The 14,119-nt window shown below is 62.5% G+C and overlaps 1 protein-coding gene across 2 annotated transcripts in view; it reads right to left on the minus strand.

Annotated features, from left to right (window-relative positions):
• Positions 1-386: 386 nt before the first annotated feature.
• ADAMTS7 (ADAM metallopeptidase with thrombospondin type 1 motif 7) overlaps positions 387-14,119 on the minus strand; it is a 46,533-nt gene continuing 32,800 nt past the window's right edge. Inside the window, exons 14-24 of one of the 2 annotated variants that reach the window (XM_058542192.1) lie at positions 13,378-13,498; positions 11,897-12,141; positions 11,488-11,629; positions 8,905-9,031; positions 8,215-8,428; positions 6,484-7,887; positions 5,414-5,566; positions 4,780-4,953; positions 4,542-4,688; positions 3,335-3,497; positions 387-847 (exon numbers count right to left, since the gene is read on the minus strand). In XM_058542192.1, the coding sequence (XP_058398175.1) occupies positions 690-847; positions 3,335-3,497; positions 4,542-4,688; positions 4,780-4,953; positions 5,414-5,566; positions 6,484-7,887; positions 8,215-8,428; positions 8,905-9,031; positions 11,488-11,629; positions 11,897-12,141; positions 13,378-13,498 (3,048 nt within the window). In that variant the 3' untranslated portion in view covers positions 387-689. The remainder of the gene's footprint in view (positions 848-3,334; positions 3,498-4,541; positions 4,689-4,779; positions 4,954-5,413; positions 5,567-6,483; positions 7,888-8,214; positions 8,429-8,904; positions 9,032-11,487; positions 11,630-11,896; positions 12,142-13,377; positions 13,499-14,119) is intronic. The other variant, XM_058542193.1, reaches the window with a different exon arrangement.

The raw sequence follows: 14,119 nt of genomic DNA on the forward strand, positions 1-14,119 counted from the left end.
GGGGTGGGGGGGGTGTGGCTCAATCTCTGTGAAACACAGGTCTCTGAGGACCTCGGAGTGGACACATGGCGGGGAAGGGCTGGGGGCCTGAGCGAGGGCTTGAAGGGGTATGGAAGGAGCGTGGGCGGGACCACCCCTGGGCCTCTGCCGAGGCTGCGCGTAAAAAACTTTCTTGCTGCCAGTTACCCGACCCTCTGAGGCCCTGCAACTCCTCTGGGAAGCCATCCCTTGACTTCCATGGCCTTCATGCCTACATGGGCTCCATTCTCTGCGTGCGTTCGTTTGCTGCTCTCTCCCGTCCTCCCAGAGGAGCGGATGAAAAGATGTTGTATGGTGGCGTTCCAGGCAGAGGATGCAGGTTGGGGAAGGAGTTTCTGACTTGACATTCCCCCAATCCAAGAGGAAGCCAGGCTGCGCTTTGAAACGGTAGATGCTCATTTATGTATAATAATAACAATAATAATTAATAATAATAATAAATGTTACGCAAACTGTTAAAAAAATACCTTTTCGAGGGAGTGGGGTCCCCAGCCTGCAGCTGGCAGGGGGGCGGGGCTAGCACCAGGAGGGCGCGAGGGGCGGGGCTCCGCCGCAGCCCGTGGTGAGGCGCTGAGGTCCGTGCTGAGGTCCGTGCGTCGGTCGGTCGGTCGGTCTGTGCGTCCCTGCCCGGCCCTGGGCCGGGGCGCGGGTCAGCGGCGGGCGACCCGCTGATGGCCACGGGAGGAGGCACCGCGGCCGGGCGGGGGACAGGAGCGGCAGCACTGCGTGCGCACGGTGGGCAGCTGGCAGCGGCCCAGCAGGCGCAGCGTCTCGCAGAAACCGAAGGACAGGCGATCCCGCTCGCAGCCTGGGGGCGGAGCGGGGCGGGTCAGGGCCGGGATCGGGGCGCCCAGAACCGGCCCACCTGCCCTTGCGCCAGGGCACTGCTGGGCTCAGGTTCCCAGAGGAAAGGCCCTGCCACCCCACTCCTGACCACCCCAGCCTGCCACCCCTCTCCATCCCTGCTGACCCTTCGTGTCCCAACAGGTCCTGGCACACTACTGAAGTCCCAGGTGCCTCCTGCCAGCCTGCAGTGGCCTCTGCCCCCCACCCCTGCTACCTCCCTTTGCCCAAATGCACTTGTCCTGCCAGACCTCCACGACCCCCTGCAGCCACACGGGCTGTACTCAGACTCAGCTTCTGGGTCACAGACCAAAACAGTCGCATCAGACAGGCCAGGCACAGAGGCCCCGAGAGACGGGGCCATACGGCCCCCAGCAGAACCCAGGCCTCCTGGGGAGGGCCGGAGAGAGGCTGCAGGCCGTGCTGGTCTGGGCTGAGGCTTGGCCGGCACCCCTGCCCTGTCCTTATCAGAGCTATTTTGGGAAGCGGCTTGCTTCCAGCCTCCTGGCCTTGCTCCCTCTGCTGCTGACAGCCCCCAGCTGCCGCCCGGGCCCTGCTCAGCCCAACAGACATCCAGGGGAAGGAGGAGCAGGAAGGCAACAGATGTCCCTGGGCTTGGGACATCCCCGGGCCGGCAGAGGCATGAGGCAGCAGGCAGGCCCCTCCACCTCTGCTTCAGGCAGCACTCTGAGCTACACATCTGCAGACCTGTGTCCTGTTCCTGCTGTGTGACCTCGGGCAAGCTTCTTAACCTCTCAGGGGGCCCCAGTTCCCTCCTGTGTCAATAACCCCCACCTCCACAGGCAAACGGATATGGCCATGCTATGTTAGCTGCCTCACCACAGTGACCACAAACCCTGGAGTTTCCAGGCTTTCCACATATCCTGCCATACAGCCCCACAAACCATCAAAACATCCTGGGGACTCCAGAGTCTCAGCGTCCAAGTCACCTCCCTGGCTGGCCTCCATCCTTGAACTCCTCACTTGGGATGGCTCATGGTTGGGTCACCTAACCACCCCCCACAATTCCCATTCCTGGCCCCCTACAACCTCACCTCCCAGGAGACCTGGCAGGCCCAGAACCTCCTGGGCCAGGCCTGTCCTGGGGTCTCAGCCCCAAAGGCCTCAGTTCCCATCCTCTCCCACCATCTGGCCCTCGCCATCTGGGACCATAGCTGCCCACCTCCCCATTGGCCCTGAGCCCAGCGTGAGAGGAGCCGTGGCCCACCTCTGCCCCAAAGGCAAGCACTGTGACACCAGCAGCCAGCTCGGGGCCATGTGCAGGAGGTGCCCTGAGATGCTGGCTGGGTGAATGCAGAGGGCAGGGCAAGGGCAGCTGCAGGGTGGGTGGCACTTCTGCTCCACCTTGAGGTAATGGGATTGGAGGCAGGAAGGCCATTCCTGCCAGTGGTGTGGGCAGCAAGGCCTGGCAGGGGCTACTCTGGGCCTGGACAAGGGCTGCCAAGGAGCCAGCCACTGGTAGAAAAGGCAGATTGGGGCAGATCCCTGGAGGCCCTGAATGCCACCCTGAGGGCCGCCGACTCTGTCCTTGGGGCAGGGGGCAGACAGCAGATAGGCACAGGCGCTGCTGGGTTCTCTCGAGTGGCGGAGGCAGCCCCAGGCTCTCCTCCTGACCTCACAATGGAGGATGCCAGTGGCTACGAGGGAGAGGAAGAAGCCAGCCTTCCCTGAGCATCTCCTGGGCTCTTCACCAAACACCTCATTTATGCTTTCCCCATCCCACCCCCATAGACAAGGCTGGTCAGCCCCTTTATGCACGAGGAAGTGGAGGCCCAGAGAGGGAAGTGGAGCCCAAGGCCACACAGCTGGTGATGGGAGCCCAGGTGTGACTCCAGAGCCAGTTTCCACAGTGCTCAGCACTGCTGGGGGAGCCTGGGGCTGTAGGAAGGAAGTGTGTGTGTGTCTAGAGCGACCTCTGGCTCAGCCCCTTCCTCCAGGAGGACCCAGCTGGCCAGGAAGCAGCCAGCTGCTGGGAGCTAACAGGACTCTGGGAGGGAGGCCCTTCCTGGGGTTACACAGCTCACTCTGGGCAGTCCGCCTCTGGCCAGGAAAAGGACAGGCCAGAGCTGGGGACGGGGGCTCACCCAGGCCTGGTCTCCACACAGTCTCAGGGACATCCTGTCCTTACTCTGGGAGGTAATTGAGACCCGGAGGGGAAAAGAGCTTGCCCAAGGTCACATAGCAACTTGGGGGCCGAGGCTGCTGCCTCCATTCTTCCGCTGAGCTAGAGAAAGCTGCGTGTGGGCTACCCGCGGGGTTGGACTCCCCTGGGCTCGGACCCCGGCACAGCCCCCGCTTCTGCGTGGCACCCTGTGGCCTCACAATTATTGGTCAGCCAGTGCTGTGGGAGCAATGGTTTGAGGATTCCCATTTCCCCACTGTCCTCCCCATTCCCCCAGCCCCAGCAGAGAGCCAGGGTGGGGACACTCACGTGGGGGCTCCTCGGGCTCACAGTCCTGGGCGCCGCACGGCCGAGAGCTCTCAGGCCACGCCTCGTGGCCACACTGGTCGCTGTCTTCCTCGGGCAGCCCCGTCTGGGTGTTGACACACTTGACCAGGCGCCGCTGGACGCCACCACCGCAGGGTGCTGAGCACTGCAGGGAGTTGGGGGAGGGGTAAGCATCCCCCTTGGCCAGCCCTCGCAGTGGGGATCAGGCAGCCCCGCAGCAGCCCCCTCCTCTGCTAGGAAGCCATCCCTGCCTGACTGGCATCTCGCTGCTCCCATCCCCCGCCCCCATGCCTCCTCGGAGGGTCTGGCATCCCCGGAGCCCACCAAGTGCTCACTTGCAGGAGCTGCACCTGCAGCGAGGCAGAGGGGGCCCACGAGAGGCGGGGAAAGCTGCCAGTCCCACGCAGGATGGGACATGCCCAAGGCTTGGGCAGGGGCTCTGGGGCTGGAGGACCTGCTGCAGCCCGTAGGCAGCAGAAGGGAGGAGGCAGAAAGCTTCTCCACCAGGGCCCACCACCCCGGGTCAGGCTTCGTTCTTATCCGTTGGGGTCTGATGTTTTTAAAAAGCCCTAAAAATAAGTTTAATCCGTGCCCATGTTGTGCCAGGCCCTGTGCTCAGTGCCTCATTGTGTGACTTCACTTAACCCTCACACCTCATTTACAGATGAGAAAACAGAGGCCCGGCCAAGCAAAGCAGTCCGGCCAGAGTCACTCAGCAGCCAGTGGGACAAGGACTGAGATTCTCGAACCTCTGAGCTCCAAACAGGCCTGGCGGGAACACGTCCTGCCCAGCCTGAGGCCTCGCTGGCCCGTCTCCCACCCCCTCTGCCACTTTGGCCTCTGCTCGGTTCCCGGAGCACCCCGCGTCCAGCGTTCCTACTCCACACCTTGCCCTTGCTATTCCCATTCAGCCTCTCCCTCACATCACTGACTCCTCCAGTCCCAGCTCTAAACTCCCCTCCTCAGAGGGCCTTCCCTGACACCACAGCACATGTCCACTTGTTGTCTTTAGTCCGTTTCCCCTTGGCAGGCTGTGAGCTCCAGCAGTGGGGGACCTCGTCTGGTCACCACTGTATCTACAGTGACCACAGAGAGCCTGGCGCAGAGTACACTCAACAGTTCCTTCCTAAATGCACAAAGGACTGATCAGTGCCTGCTGAGCACTTGTCCCCACTCCCCGCCTGCTCACCTGGCCCCAGGGCCCCACCACCCACTGTGTACAGGGGTGGGTGTTGCAGGGCCGCGTGGTGTTGGGTCTCAGGGCCTCCTCGCAGAGGCCCGGCTCCGGGCAGGTCACCAGACGCTGCTGTTCGCCGCCGCCACAGGCCTCGGAGCACTGGGAGGGCAGGATGGGCAGGGAAAGGGGTCAGGGCATGGCCAGGGTCTGAGGATGCCCCCTACTCCCATCCCAGACCCCCAGGCCTCACCTCCCTCCAGGAAGAGGTGTACCAGCTGAGGCAGGGCTGGGCCCCGCAGAGCCGGCGGGCAGGGGGCTTGGCAGGCCCCGGCTGGCAGTGGAAGGGCCGCAGTGGCCGGAGGTCCCGTGTGTCCACGCACTGCACGTCCCGCACAGAGGAACCTCCGCCGCAGCTGCGGGAGCACTGGAGAGACACGTGTGTGGACATACAGCCACATGCATGCACACGCATGACCCCATGAGGGGTATGGCAATGCAGGCATCAGACCACCCCCACGGCCTGGGGCAAGTCCCTGAAGAGTCCCAGGGCAGCCTTGGACAGCAGGCAGCGAGGCCAGGGGCTGCCACAGGACGGGAGAGATGGAGAGAGAGAGGAACAAAGGAGACTGAGTGACAGTGAAATCCCTAGGGGGACGGAAAGTAAGGAGAAAAGGATACAGCCAACAAGGGAAGGAGCTCGGGGCAGGTCAAACCAAAGAAAGATGAAAAGATTCGAAAGTGTCTAGGAATTAAATACGAGACAGTACAAGAGCAGCACAGAGCGGCCCCCTCTGGTGGCTGCAGCTGATCCCGGAGCACAGGCCGAGGGCCCCTGGGCTCCACCCTGCCCCCTGAGGCTGCCTGCCTTCTCTGTCCTCACGCACCTTACTCCAGTTGCCTGAGTGCCAGGCGGCACAGGGCCGCAGGTGGCAGCGGCGGGCGGGCTGGGGCCGGCCAGCGGGGGCGCAGTCCTCCTCCCGGCCGGAGCTGCAGCGCACGGGCCTCCAGACGGCGCCCAGGCCGCAGGTGGTGGAGCACTGGGGGGTGCGCAGAGGCCATGAGGGCAAAGCAGATCCCCACCCCCTAGCCTTCATGACTGCCCATCAAGGAGAGTGGGACCTCGGCAGAGCCAGGGCCTCTCCTCTGGGCCTTAATTTCCTCATCTGCAAAATGGGTGCCTCCACCTGCCTCCCAAGGAGACTGAGAGGACGAAAGGTCAAATCCCCCCAGCCACCAACTGTCCCTGCTCACAGGGGACAGAGGTGAGGTGACCCAGCTGTCCTGACAAGGCTCACTGCTTCCCAGAAGCATTTGGGAAGGAAGTCGGGGTTCCTCCCGGGGCCTCAGCCTGTCCCTCTCCGCCCCCAAATTAGGGATCTAAACAGAAAGCTCTTCTCCTGCAGTGACAATCTGGGGGTGCTGGTGTTTGGGGGGCACAACCCAGCTTCCTTCACGTAGTTCAGACCCTTGTGGGCCCTGATGAAGCAGGGTGGAGCCACTGAGGGGAAGCCAGGTGGCAAGGGCCTGAGCCACGCCTGGAGGAGCCAGGCTGAGCCCAGGGTAACCCTGCTGGGTCCTGCTGGACGGCGCCGGACCTGGGAGCCATGGAGGCTTCCCCACCAACACAGCTGCCGGGGGCGAGCTCCCTGTCCCTGGGAGCATGCAAGCCCGAGGGCAGATGGGCTCCCTCACCCCATCTCTACTGCTCAGATGGGAAACAGGTCTGACAGGGCACCCTGGCCCCAGGGGTACATGGACGGCAGTATGACTGAGCCAGGGCAAAGCTCCTCCCACCCACGACTGGCTCAGTTCCCTAATCCTAGGATGCCCAGCACCCCGGGAGGTAGGGCAGCCAGCCAGCCAGACTCCTGTCCTGCTCATTTCCGGATGAGGAGGCTGAGCCAGCGAGGTCCTGCTGAAACCCCCAGCCCACCCGGGCCCCTGCACTACTTGCCTGGCTCCAGTTCCCCACTTCCCAGCTGGCATTCCTGGCAGGCGGCAGGTCCATGGGGGGCTCCTCCTCGGCCAGCCTGGGGTCCAGGGGCTGGGCCTCAGGGACTCTGATGCTGTTGGCCGGGGTGTCCTGAGCTGGTGTGGACAGAAGCACAGAGCTTGGGGGCACCTCAGGCCTGGGGGACTCAGGCTGGCCCAAGGGTCCTGGGCTCATGGCAGTTACCCAGGGTGTGTGCCCCGGGCCAGTTGGGGCTGTCAGAAGGAAGGTCCCTGGCACGGCTACGGTCTGCAGGTCCCGTGGGGCCAGTCCTGGTGTTGAAAGGGTAGGAGTCCCCGGCTCCAAGGGTCTGTCCCTGCCCTGGGTCTCTGGCAGAGCAGCTGTGGGAGGAGGAGGGAGAGAAGCTCCCCCCACAGTGGGCCACAGCTCACTGTCCACAGGCCCCAGGCCACTCTCCAGAGCTGGTTCCCAGGCCACGGGCCCACTTGTCCACAGCTCTACCGTGTCAGAACTCGGAGAGGAGTGGGTGGTGCTGACGGAAGACCAAGGGAGCCACGTGGGGCTGGGTCTCTGGGGCAGGTGGGGCACTCTGCGGCCTAAGGCTTCCTCATCATCCTCAGAAACCTCATTGGTCCTCTCCCACCGTGGAGGGGGTGGCTGGCTCTGGCTCTCCTCCCGTCCCAGGAACTTGTTTTGGCTCCTAGGGGCAGCAGGTATCTCCGTGCTGACTGAAGTGGGGGGCCAGGGCAAGCTGGGGAGCCCAAGGTCTGGGGCCCCCATGGGGGCATCTTCCTCGGACAAGAAATTGACCAAGGGGTTCCCAGGGGTCTGCTCCGGGTGTGGGGGTGGGGAGTAGTCAGCCTGGCTGGGCCAAGGGGTAGGGGACCAATCTCCCAGTGCCTCCTCCTCCTCAGCCCCAGGAGGCTCTATGGCAGGCACGGGGGTACCCGTAGGGGGCTCAGAGGGACTGCTTGGGGGTGGGGGCGTCCAATCCCCTGTGCCAACCACATCTGGGTCAGGCTCCTCCAAGGGCTCATAGGACAAGTCCTCGTGGAAGTTAATGAAATTGTAGTCATAGTAGAAGTCGTCTACAAACACTGGCCCCGGCAGGCCAAGCTCAGAGTCCTCTTCGATGGCATTGCCCATGCTGGCAGGCTCGGGTGACGAGGGAGGTGGAGGGCGTGGGGTCAGGCGGTGGGGGATGAAGTCGACCTCATTGAAGAGCTCTTGGCTGGAGGAGCCGCTGCCTGAGCCTTCAGGGCCCAGCGTATCCAAGGCCCGCAGGCAAGGCGGCAGAGGGCAGGTGGTCTCACTTGCTGGCCGCTGGGCCTCATCACAGGGGACACCGGTGTCATTGGTGCAGAGGACACTTCGGTGCTGAGTGCCTTCCCCACATGTCACCGAGCACTACAGGGGAGGCAGGGTAAGGGGCTCAGGCCGGGAGAAGCTGGGGCATGGCAGGGTACCCTGCTCACTGCTGGATGTCAGAGTGGCAGAGGCCTCAGCCAGCCCTCTCTGGTCCTCCCCAGCTCGACACCATGGCTTGTGGCCATGCCTTGCCAGGGCATCCTAGTCCCTGAGGCTTTGGGGACAGGGGCTGGACCCAGAATGCCCCAGCCTCCCTCCCACCATGGCGCCCAGCAGTAAGGGCTCCCTGAAGGCTGTCTGTGCCTCGCTGTAGCCAAAGACCGATGGGGGAGCTGGAGGCAGGCCCTCCCCCATCCTGATGCTTACCTGAGACCAGTTGCCCACGCCCCAGGTAGCAGGACAGGGCACATCCCGGTTGCAAGGGGTTTCAGCAGGGGGCTGGGGAAGGTGTTCACAGGCGAGTGGCTCCAGGGCACTCTGCTCATCCAGCCCCACGCTGCGGATGCAGAGCACGGCCCGGCGGGAGAGGCCCCGGGGCCCACAGGAGCTGGAGCACCGCTGCCACTCACCTGCCCACCACCTGCAGGGGCACACAGGTGGCATCAGCATGGGGCTGTCTGGACTCCCAGGCACTCAGGGTTCAGCGAGGTCAGGTCTAAGCCCAGGGGACGATTCCCCAGAGCGCCAAGCCTGGGTCAGCACTCTGGCCCCTCAAGCCCAGTGACAGGACTCAGCTCCCTTTGCTCCTGCCACCCTCACCCCAGGGGGACCTGGGCCCAAGGTCCCCTTGGGCAAGGCCCAAGGCCTGTGTCCACATCCACAGATCCAAACACGAGTGAGCAGGGATGTCCCAGGCTCGTGCTGGCTGCCTAGGGGGAACCCAGGCCCAGGCTGGAGTGGGAGGGCACCAGGGCCTGGGGCTTCAGCCTTGGGAAGAGAGGCTAAGAGGTCAGCTCCCTCTGCTCCTCCCAGGGGCCCCCTGACGTGGGGCCTGGAGCAGGAGCAGGACCCCCAGGCGTCAGGAGCCTGGGGGGCCAGCGGTCAGGGCAGGCTCACCGGGCGGGGCATGGCTCCTCGCTGCACTTCCTGTGGCGGTCATCGGGCCGGCCCAGGGGGTCACAGTGTCTCTCGTCCACCGGCCCTGCCTGCTTCTCTGTGCAGTACACGCTCTGCCTCTGCATGCCTGGGGGTCCACGGGGGCTCAGCCTGGGCCTGGCACCAGGGTGCCCCTGCCCCAGCTGCCTTGCACCCAAAGACACAGCCACACCCACTCTGCTCAGAATCCCCCCAGAACAGGGCCTCACTGCCTTTGTCAGGATGCAGGCAGGCTCCCACCACCCCCTCCTCACGGGCCTTCTGGCCTTTACCCTGACCACTGGGGAGGCAGCAGAGTGTGGAGGTTCAGTGAGTGGCGGCGCAGCCCCGCGGGTTCCTGGCTGGGAGGACTTGGGCTCCCTTGGCCTCTCTGAACCTCAGTGTCCTCATCTATAAATGGGAGTAACAATAATACTGGCCCTGGGGCCGGCCCAGTGGCGTAGTGGTTAAGTTCGCGAGCTCCGCTTCGGCGGCCCGGGGGTTTGGATCTCCGGCGCGGACTGACGCACCGCTTGTCAGGGCATGCTGTGGCGGCGTCCCATGTAAAGTAGAGGAAGATGGGCACGGATGTTAGCCCAGGGCCAGTCTTCCTCAGCAAAAAGGGGAGGATAGGCAACAGATGTTAGCTCAGGGCTAATCTTCCTCACACACACAAAAATAATAATAATACCAGCCTTAAAGCCCAGGTGTGAGGATAACACGTGGTCAAGTGTGTGCAGGCTCAGCCTGTGCCTGGCACATGGTCAGAGCTCAACAAGGGCCGGCTGCTGCTAGTGTGCAACTCCAACCCCAGCCTAAGCGCCACCCCACCATCCACACCCCGCCCAGCAGGGTCAGTGCTCAGAAAAAGTCTGAGGAGGAAATCCTCAGACCACCCAGCCAGGCGTTCCTCTCCTGCCCTGCAGCCCCCACTCCCGGCCCCCACACTAGCTGTGTCACTGTTCCTGCCCTTCATACCCTCTGCCATTGCCTGCCTCCGGGTCTTTGCACAGCTGTGCTCTTCACATTCGACGTACACCCCCACGCTGCCTGTGGAGGCCAGCGCAGGACCAATTCTAGCAGTCTCTGCCTTCACCCTGCTTCCCGCTCAGCCTAGAAGATCAAACTGTCCCTGCCCTGAGCCTCCAGTCCCGCGTCCACCCCCTCCTTCCTTACTAAGAGAATTCTGATCGTGTTCAACGTAACAATGAGACCTGCTGAAAACACTCCCCACCGCAGTTCCCTTGCAGCCAGCAGGGTCTGGGACACAGGCCTGCCAGGGAGAAAAAGGCCCGAGTCCCTCGCCGGGAGCCAGCCCGCTGCCCCTTCTGCTTCATGCCTGGAACACGGCAAGAGGCCGGGAAAGAGGATGCCCTCCGTGACACGCGCGCGTGCGGGGAAAGCGGGGCTGAGCGGGAGGTAGGGCCCGGGCCCCCAAAGGCACTGCAGGCCGTCCCCCCAGGCTGGACTGTGCACCCAGGGACCTCTACCCACCGGAGACAAATAAACCCTTATCTGCGCCAGCCACCACCGGTCAGGATCCTGCTACATGCTGCTCAACCATTCCTAACCCGTCCACCTAGGAAGCAACCATTGCCGAAAGACAACTCCCCAGTGTCTAGTTCGTCAAATGTATTTGTCTTCACATTTGTAAATCTAAAGACACTTACATGGGACAGGATGCTTTTAATAGCTTTTGAAGATTTCTGCCAAGTTTTAGTGGGCCAGTTTTCATTTTGTCATCATAAAAGCTTTTTAAGGAATGTTCAAATGTCTCGTCCCAGATACCCGACCCTGACATCCCTGGACACCACGGGGCAGAGGGGTGGGGGGAGCCTGAAGGAGCCGGGGCGGTGGGGAGAGTGAGAGGTAGTCAAATTATTATATGTCTTTAAAGCATTAAAAGAAGTGAATGTGGTGAATGGGCCATTGGGCTCACAGGCTTCAGAGCGGGGGTGGGGAGACCCTTGTCACGTCCCAGCTCCCTCCTCCCGTCCCTGCTGCCTTGCCCTTGTTCCTCCTCCTCCTCCTCTCTGGGGAAGCCTCTCCTGCGGCAGCATCCCAGGGAGCATCAGGCTCTGGGCCTCCCAGGAGAAGCCGGAGGGCTCCAGGGAGGAGGGGGCCCCTGGGCAGCCCGTCTGTGGCAGGGGAGGGGGAGGAGCCCACCCTGATGGGGGGCTTCAGTTAAGGCTCTGGGAGTGTGAAGGGGTCAGGTCTCCAGAATGGAGCAGAAACACAGGAACAAGACCTGCCAGAGCTGAGCAATAAGAAAGGGAGCAGTAGCCAAGGACTCTGCGGGGAGAATGCCCACAGCCGAGATATATTGAGCGCTCACCATATGCTAGGTGCCATGCCTGCCTCATCTCATTTACTCTCCCAACGGACCTCAGAGACAGGGCTATTGCTAGCCCCATTTTATAGATGGGGAAATTGAGGCCCAGAGAAGCAACATTCAAGCTCATGGTGCCCCAGCAAATAAGCAATGAGCTGGAGGCTGAAGCCAGGGGTCCCTGCCCAGAGACGAAGGCCCTGCTGGGCAGCAGCTGTGCCCGCCCCTCTCCTCACCTGTGCCACAGGTGACCGTGCACTTGGTCCAGGGCCCATAGTGCCAGGAGAACTCAGGCAGCTGGACCGGGCCGTGGCCATCCGCCTCCCTGTGGATGGTATACTCGTAGCGCACCCCGGGGTTGCTCTCCTGGAACAGCAGCTGGGGCAGGCAGGTGGGGCCCTGTGAGCATGAGGCGCCCTCTCCCTCTACCCAGGACCTGCCACCCAGAGGAACCATTCTAAAGGAACTGACTCCCGCCACCTCTGGGACCTGGGGCTACCCCACGGGGCTGTTGTAGAGATGGGGAACCCAAGGCAGAGGCTCCAGCAGTAGAGCCAGGCCCTGTGACTGTCCCTGGGCTTACTCCTGCCAGAGGGCCCGGGTCCCACGGACTCCACCCCCACCTGGGCCTCAGGAGGCAGGCACCTGGATCCACACGGGCTCTTCGGTGGGACCCGGGGACGTGAGGTTCTCCCAGTTGCCCGTGCGTGCATATGTGAAGGTGGTGCCCGCCACCTGGTAGTCCCCGTTCCACTGGATGGTCCAGCCACCGTTGAGGAAGTACTTCTCCGGGTCCTCGCTCCGCAGGGCCAGGAAGTTGGCGGCCTCGGCCACCTCCTCAATGCGGATCTCGCGAGCGCCGGCGGGGATCAGCCCCACGTCCACATACCCTGTGGGCCGGGCGTGGTGCAGAGGTTGTGCACAGAGGTAAGAGGGCTGGCTGCCCCCTTCCTCTCACCTCTTCCCTCTCGCCCCTGCCTGCTGACGCCAGACTCCACCGTTAGCTGCCCATGCAGAGCTCTCCCAAAAGGCAGACCTTAGACCTGTCCTAGGTCACCAAACCCTTGAAGGGCTCCTCAAATCCCAGCCCATGCCCTCTCCTGAAGACCTTCGCTGGTCTCCATGTCACAAGGCTGGGCCCATCCCCTACACTTGGGGCCAGCACGACCTTTCTGAGAAACCAGTCTTCCTGGGCCCCTCCCCTGGGACATCCTCCTCATTCCTGCACAGCCTGTTTATCCTCTCACTTCAGGAGCACCCATCACAGGCCGGGCATTACTCTAGGCACTTTGCTGTATGACATAGTACAACTGCTATCCCCATCTTACAGATGAGGAAACTGAGGCCCAGAGAGGTTAAGTAACTTGCCTGAGGGTTTTGCTCAGATCTCAAACAGGCTCCAGGGTCTGGGCTTTAACCACCACGCTGGAGTACATCTCCGGGGTGAGAGCTAAGCTTCTCGCCTAGCATTCAAGGCCCCACCTCCCTTACAAGTCCCCCAACAGAGCATGTGCCTTCTTGCCTCCAAGCTTTGTTGGGCACAAGCTCTCTCCTCCATGTGGAACGTTTCTCCCCATCTCATCTGAGTCTTTTATGATTCAGCTCAACTTCTACCTCCTACAGGAAGTCTTCCCTGACTTCCCAGGTCAGGACTTCTTCCTCAGTGCTCTCACAGCCCTCTGGGCCTCCCTCCACCGCGTCTGTCATGCTAAAAGTTTCTGTCACCCTGTCAGACTGAGAGCTCTTCACCTCCACGTCCCCCTGACCTAACACACAGTCAGCACTTAAGCAATATATGCAAAACAGGTCCCGAGGTGAAGGAGTGGAGCTGGAGGGTCTCTGAAGCTTTATAAGAAGACAGCAAGCCTCTGAAAGGGCTGAGGGCCACCTGTAAGCCTGATGGGCCCAGCCTGGGGTCCCCGGGACAGGAAGACTCCCCATGAGGACAGGTTTTGGCACCTGGGCCAAGATGCCCGTACTCCTGCAAGGATCCTGGACCAAGCAGGGTGGCTTCCCAGATCTAGCCTGGGTGGGGACAATGGGAGCCGAGGGCAAGGGCTCCGGGAGATGGGAAGGACCACCAGGTTAAGAGCACCCTGCCCCCCGCCAGCGGTCCCACCCCGTACCCAGGCCCTCAGCCTCCTCGAAGGTCCCGCTCACGGTGTGGCAGGTAGAGCCGTTGCCGTGGCACACGCCACAGCGGTCCTCGACGGCACCAGAGTCAATCTCGAAGTCGCAGCCCACGTTCTGCAACACATGGGGGAGGGAGGCCCTGGTGCTGCGCCACTGGCCACCAGCCCTCTGGGGCCCCAGCCTCAGGGGCCCACCTGGGTGGGAGGAGAGAGCTCAGGGCAGGGAGCCCCCTGCAGTTGTGCCCTCTGACCCCAGGTGACCCCCTCTGCCTCTCTGAGCCTCAGCTTCCTCAGATGTGAAAGGGGGAGATCAATCTGTGCCATGAAGGCGTGTTGGCAGGTCACAGGAGAAAGAGATGGGAAGAGTTTTATCAAAGGCTACAGCAGGCAGGGGAGCTGGCACACCACCGGCTCCTGACCAGTGTGGACAGGAATTTCCCAGAAACAGGAATCAATGCCCCAGGCACCGGGGTGAGCCCCTCCCTGCTGGTCCTCCTCTGAGCCCAGGCCTTGATGCTCCTGGCCTCATTTCCCGGAAGCAGGGGCAAGAAAGTGGCTGGGCTGCTTTGTTGAGCGGGCAGGAGAAGCCACTGCTGTTGCCAGAAATAAGAAGAATTGCTAGCAAATTCTAGAATTGTGACGCACACTCTGCTAGGCTCTGAGCCTTGCACATAGGTGACGACCTGTTAAGTGACCTCATTTAACCCTGTGACATGGACAAGGATGGTCCCCTTTC

Source organism: Diceros bicornis, chromosome 5 (assembly GCF_020826845.1).
Source record: "Diceros bicornis minor isolate mBicDic1 chromosome 5, mDicBic1.mat.cur, whole genome shotgun sequence".
Classification (NCBI taxonomy): Eukaryota; Metazoa; Chordata; class Mammalia; order Perissodactyla; family Rhinocerotidae; genus Diceros; species Diceros bicornis.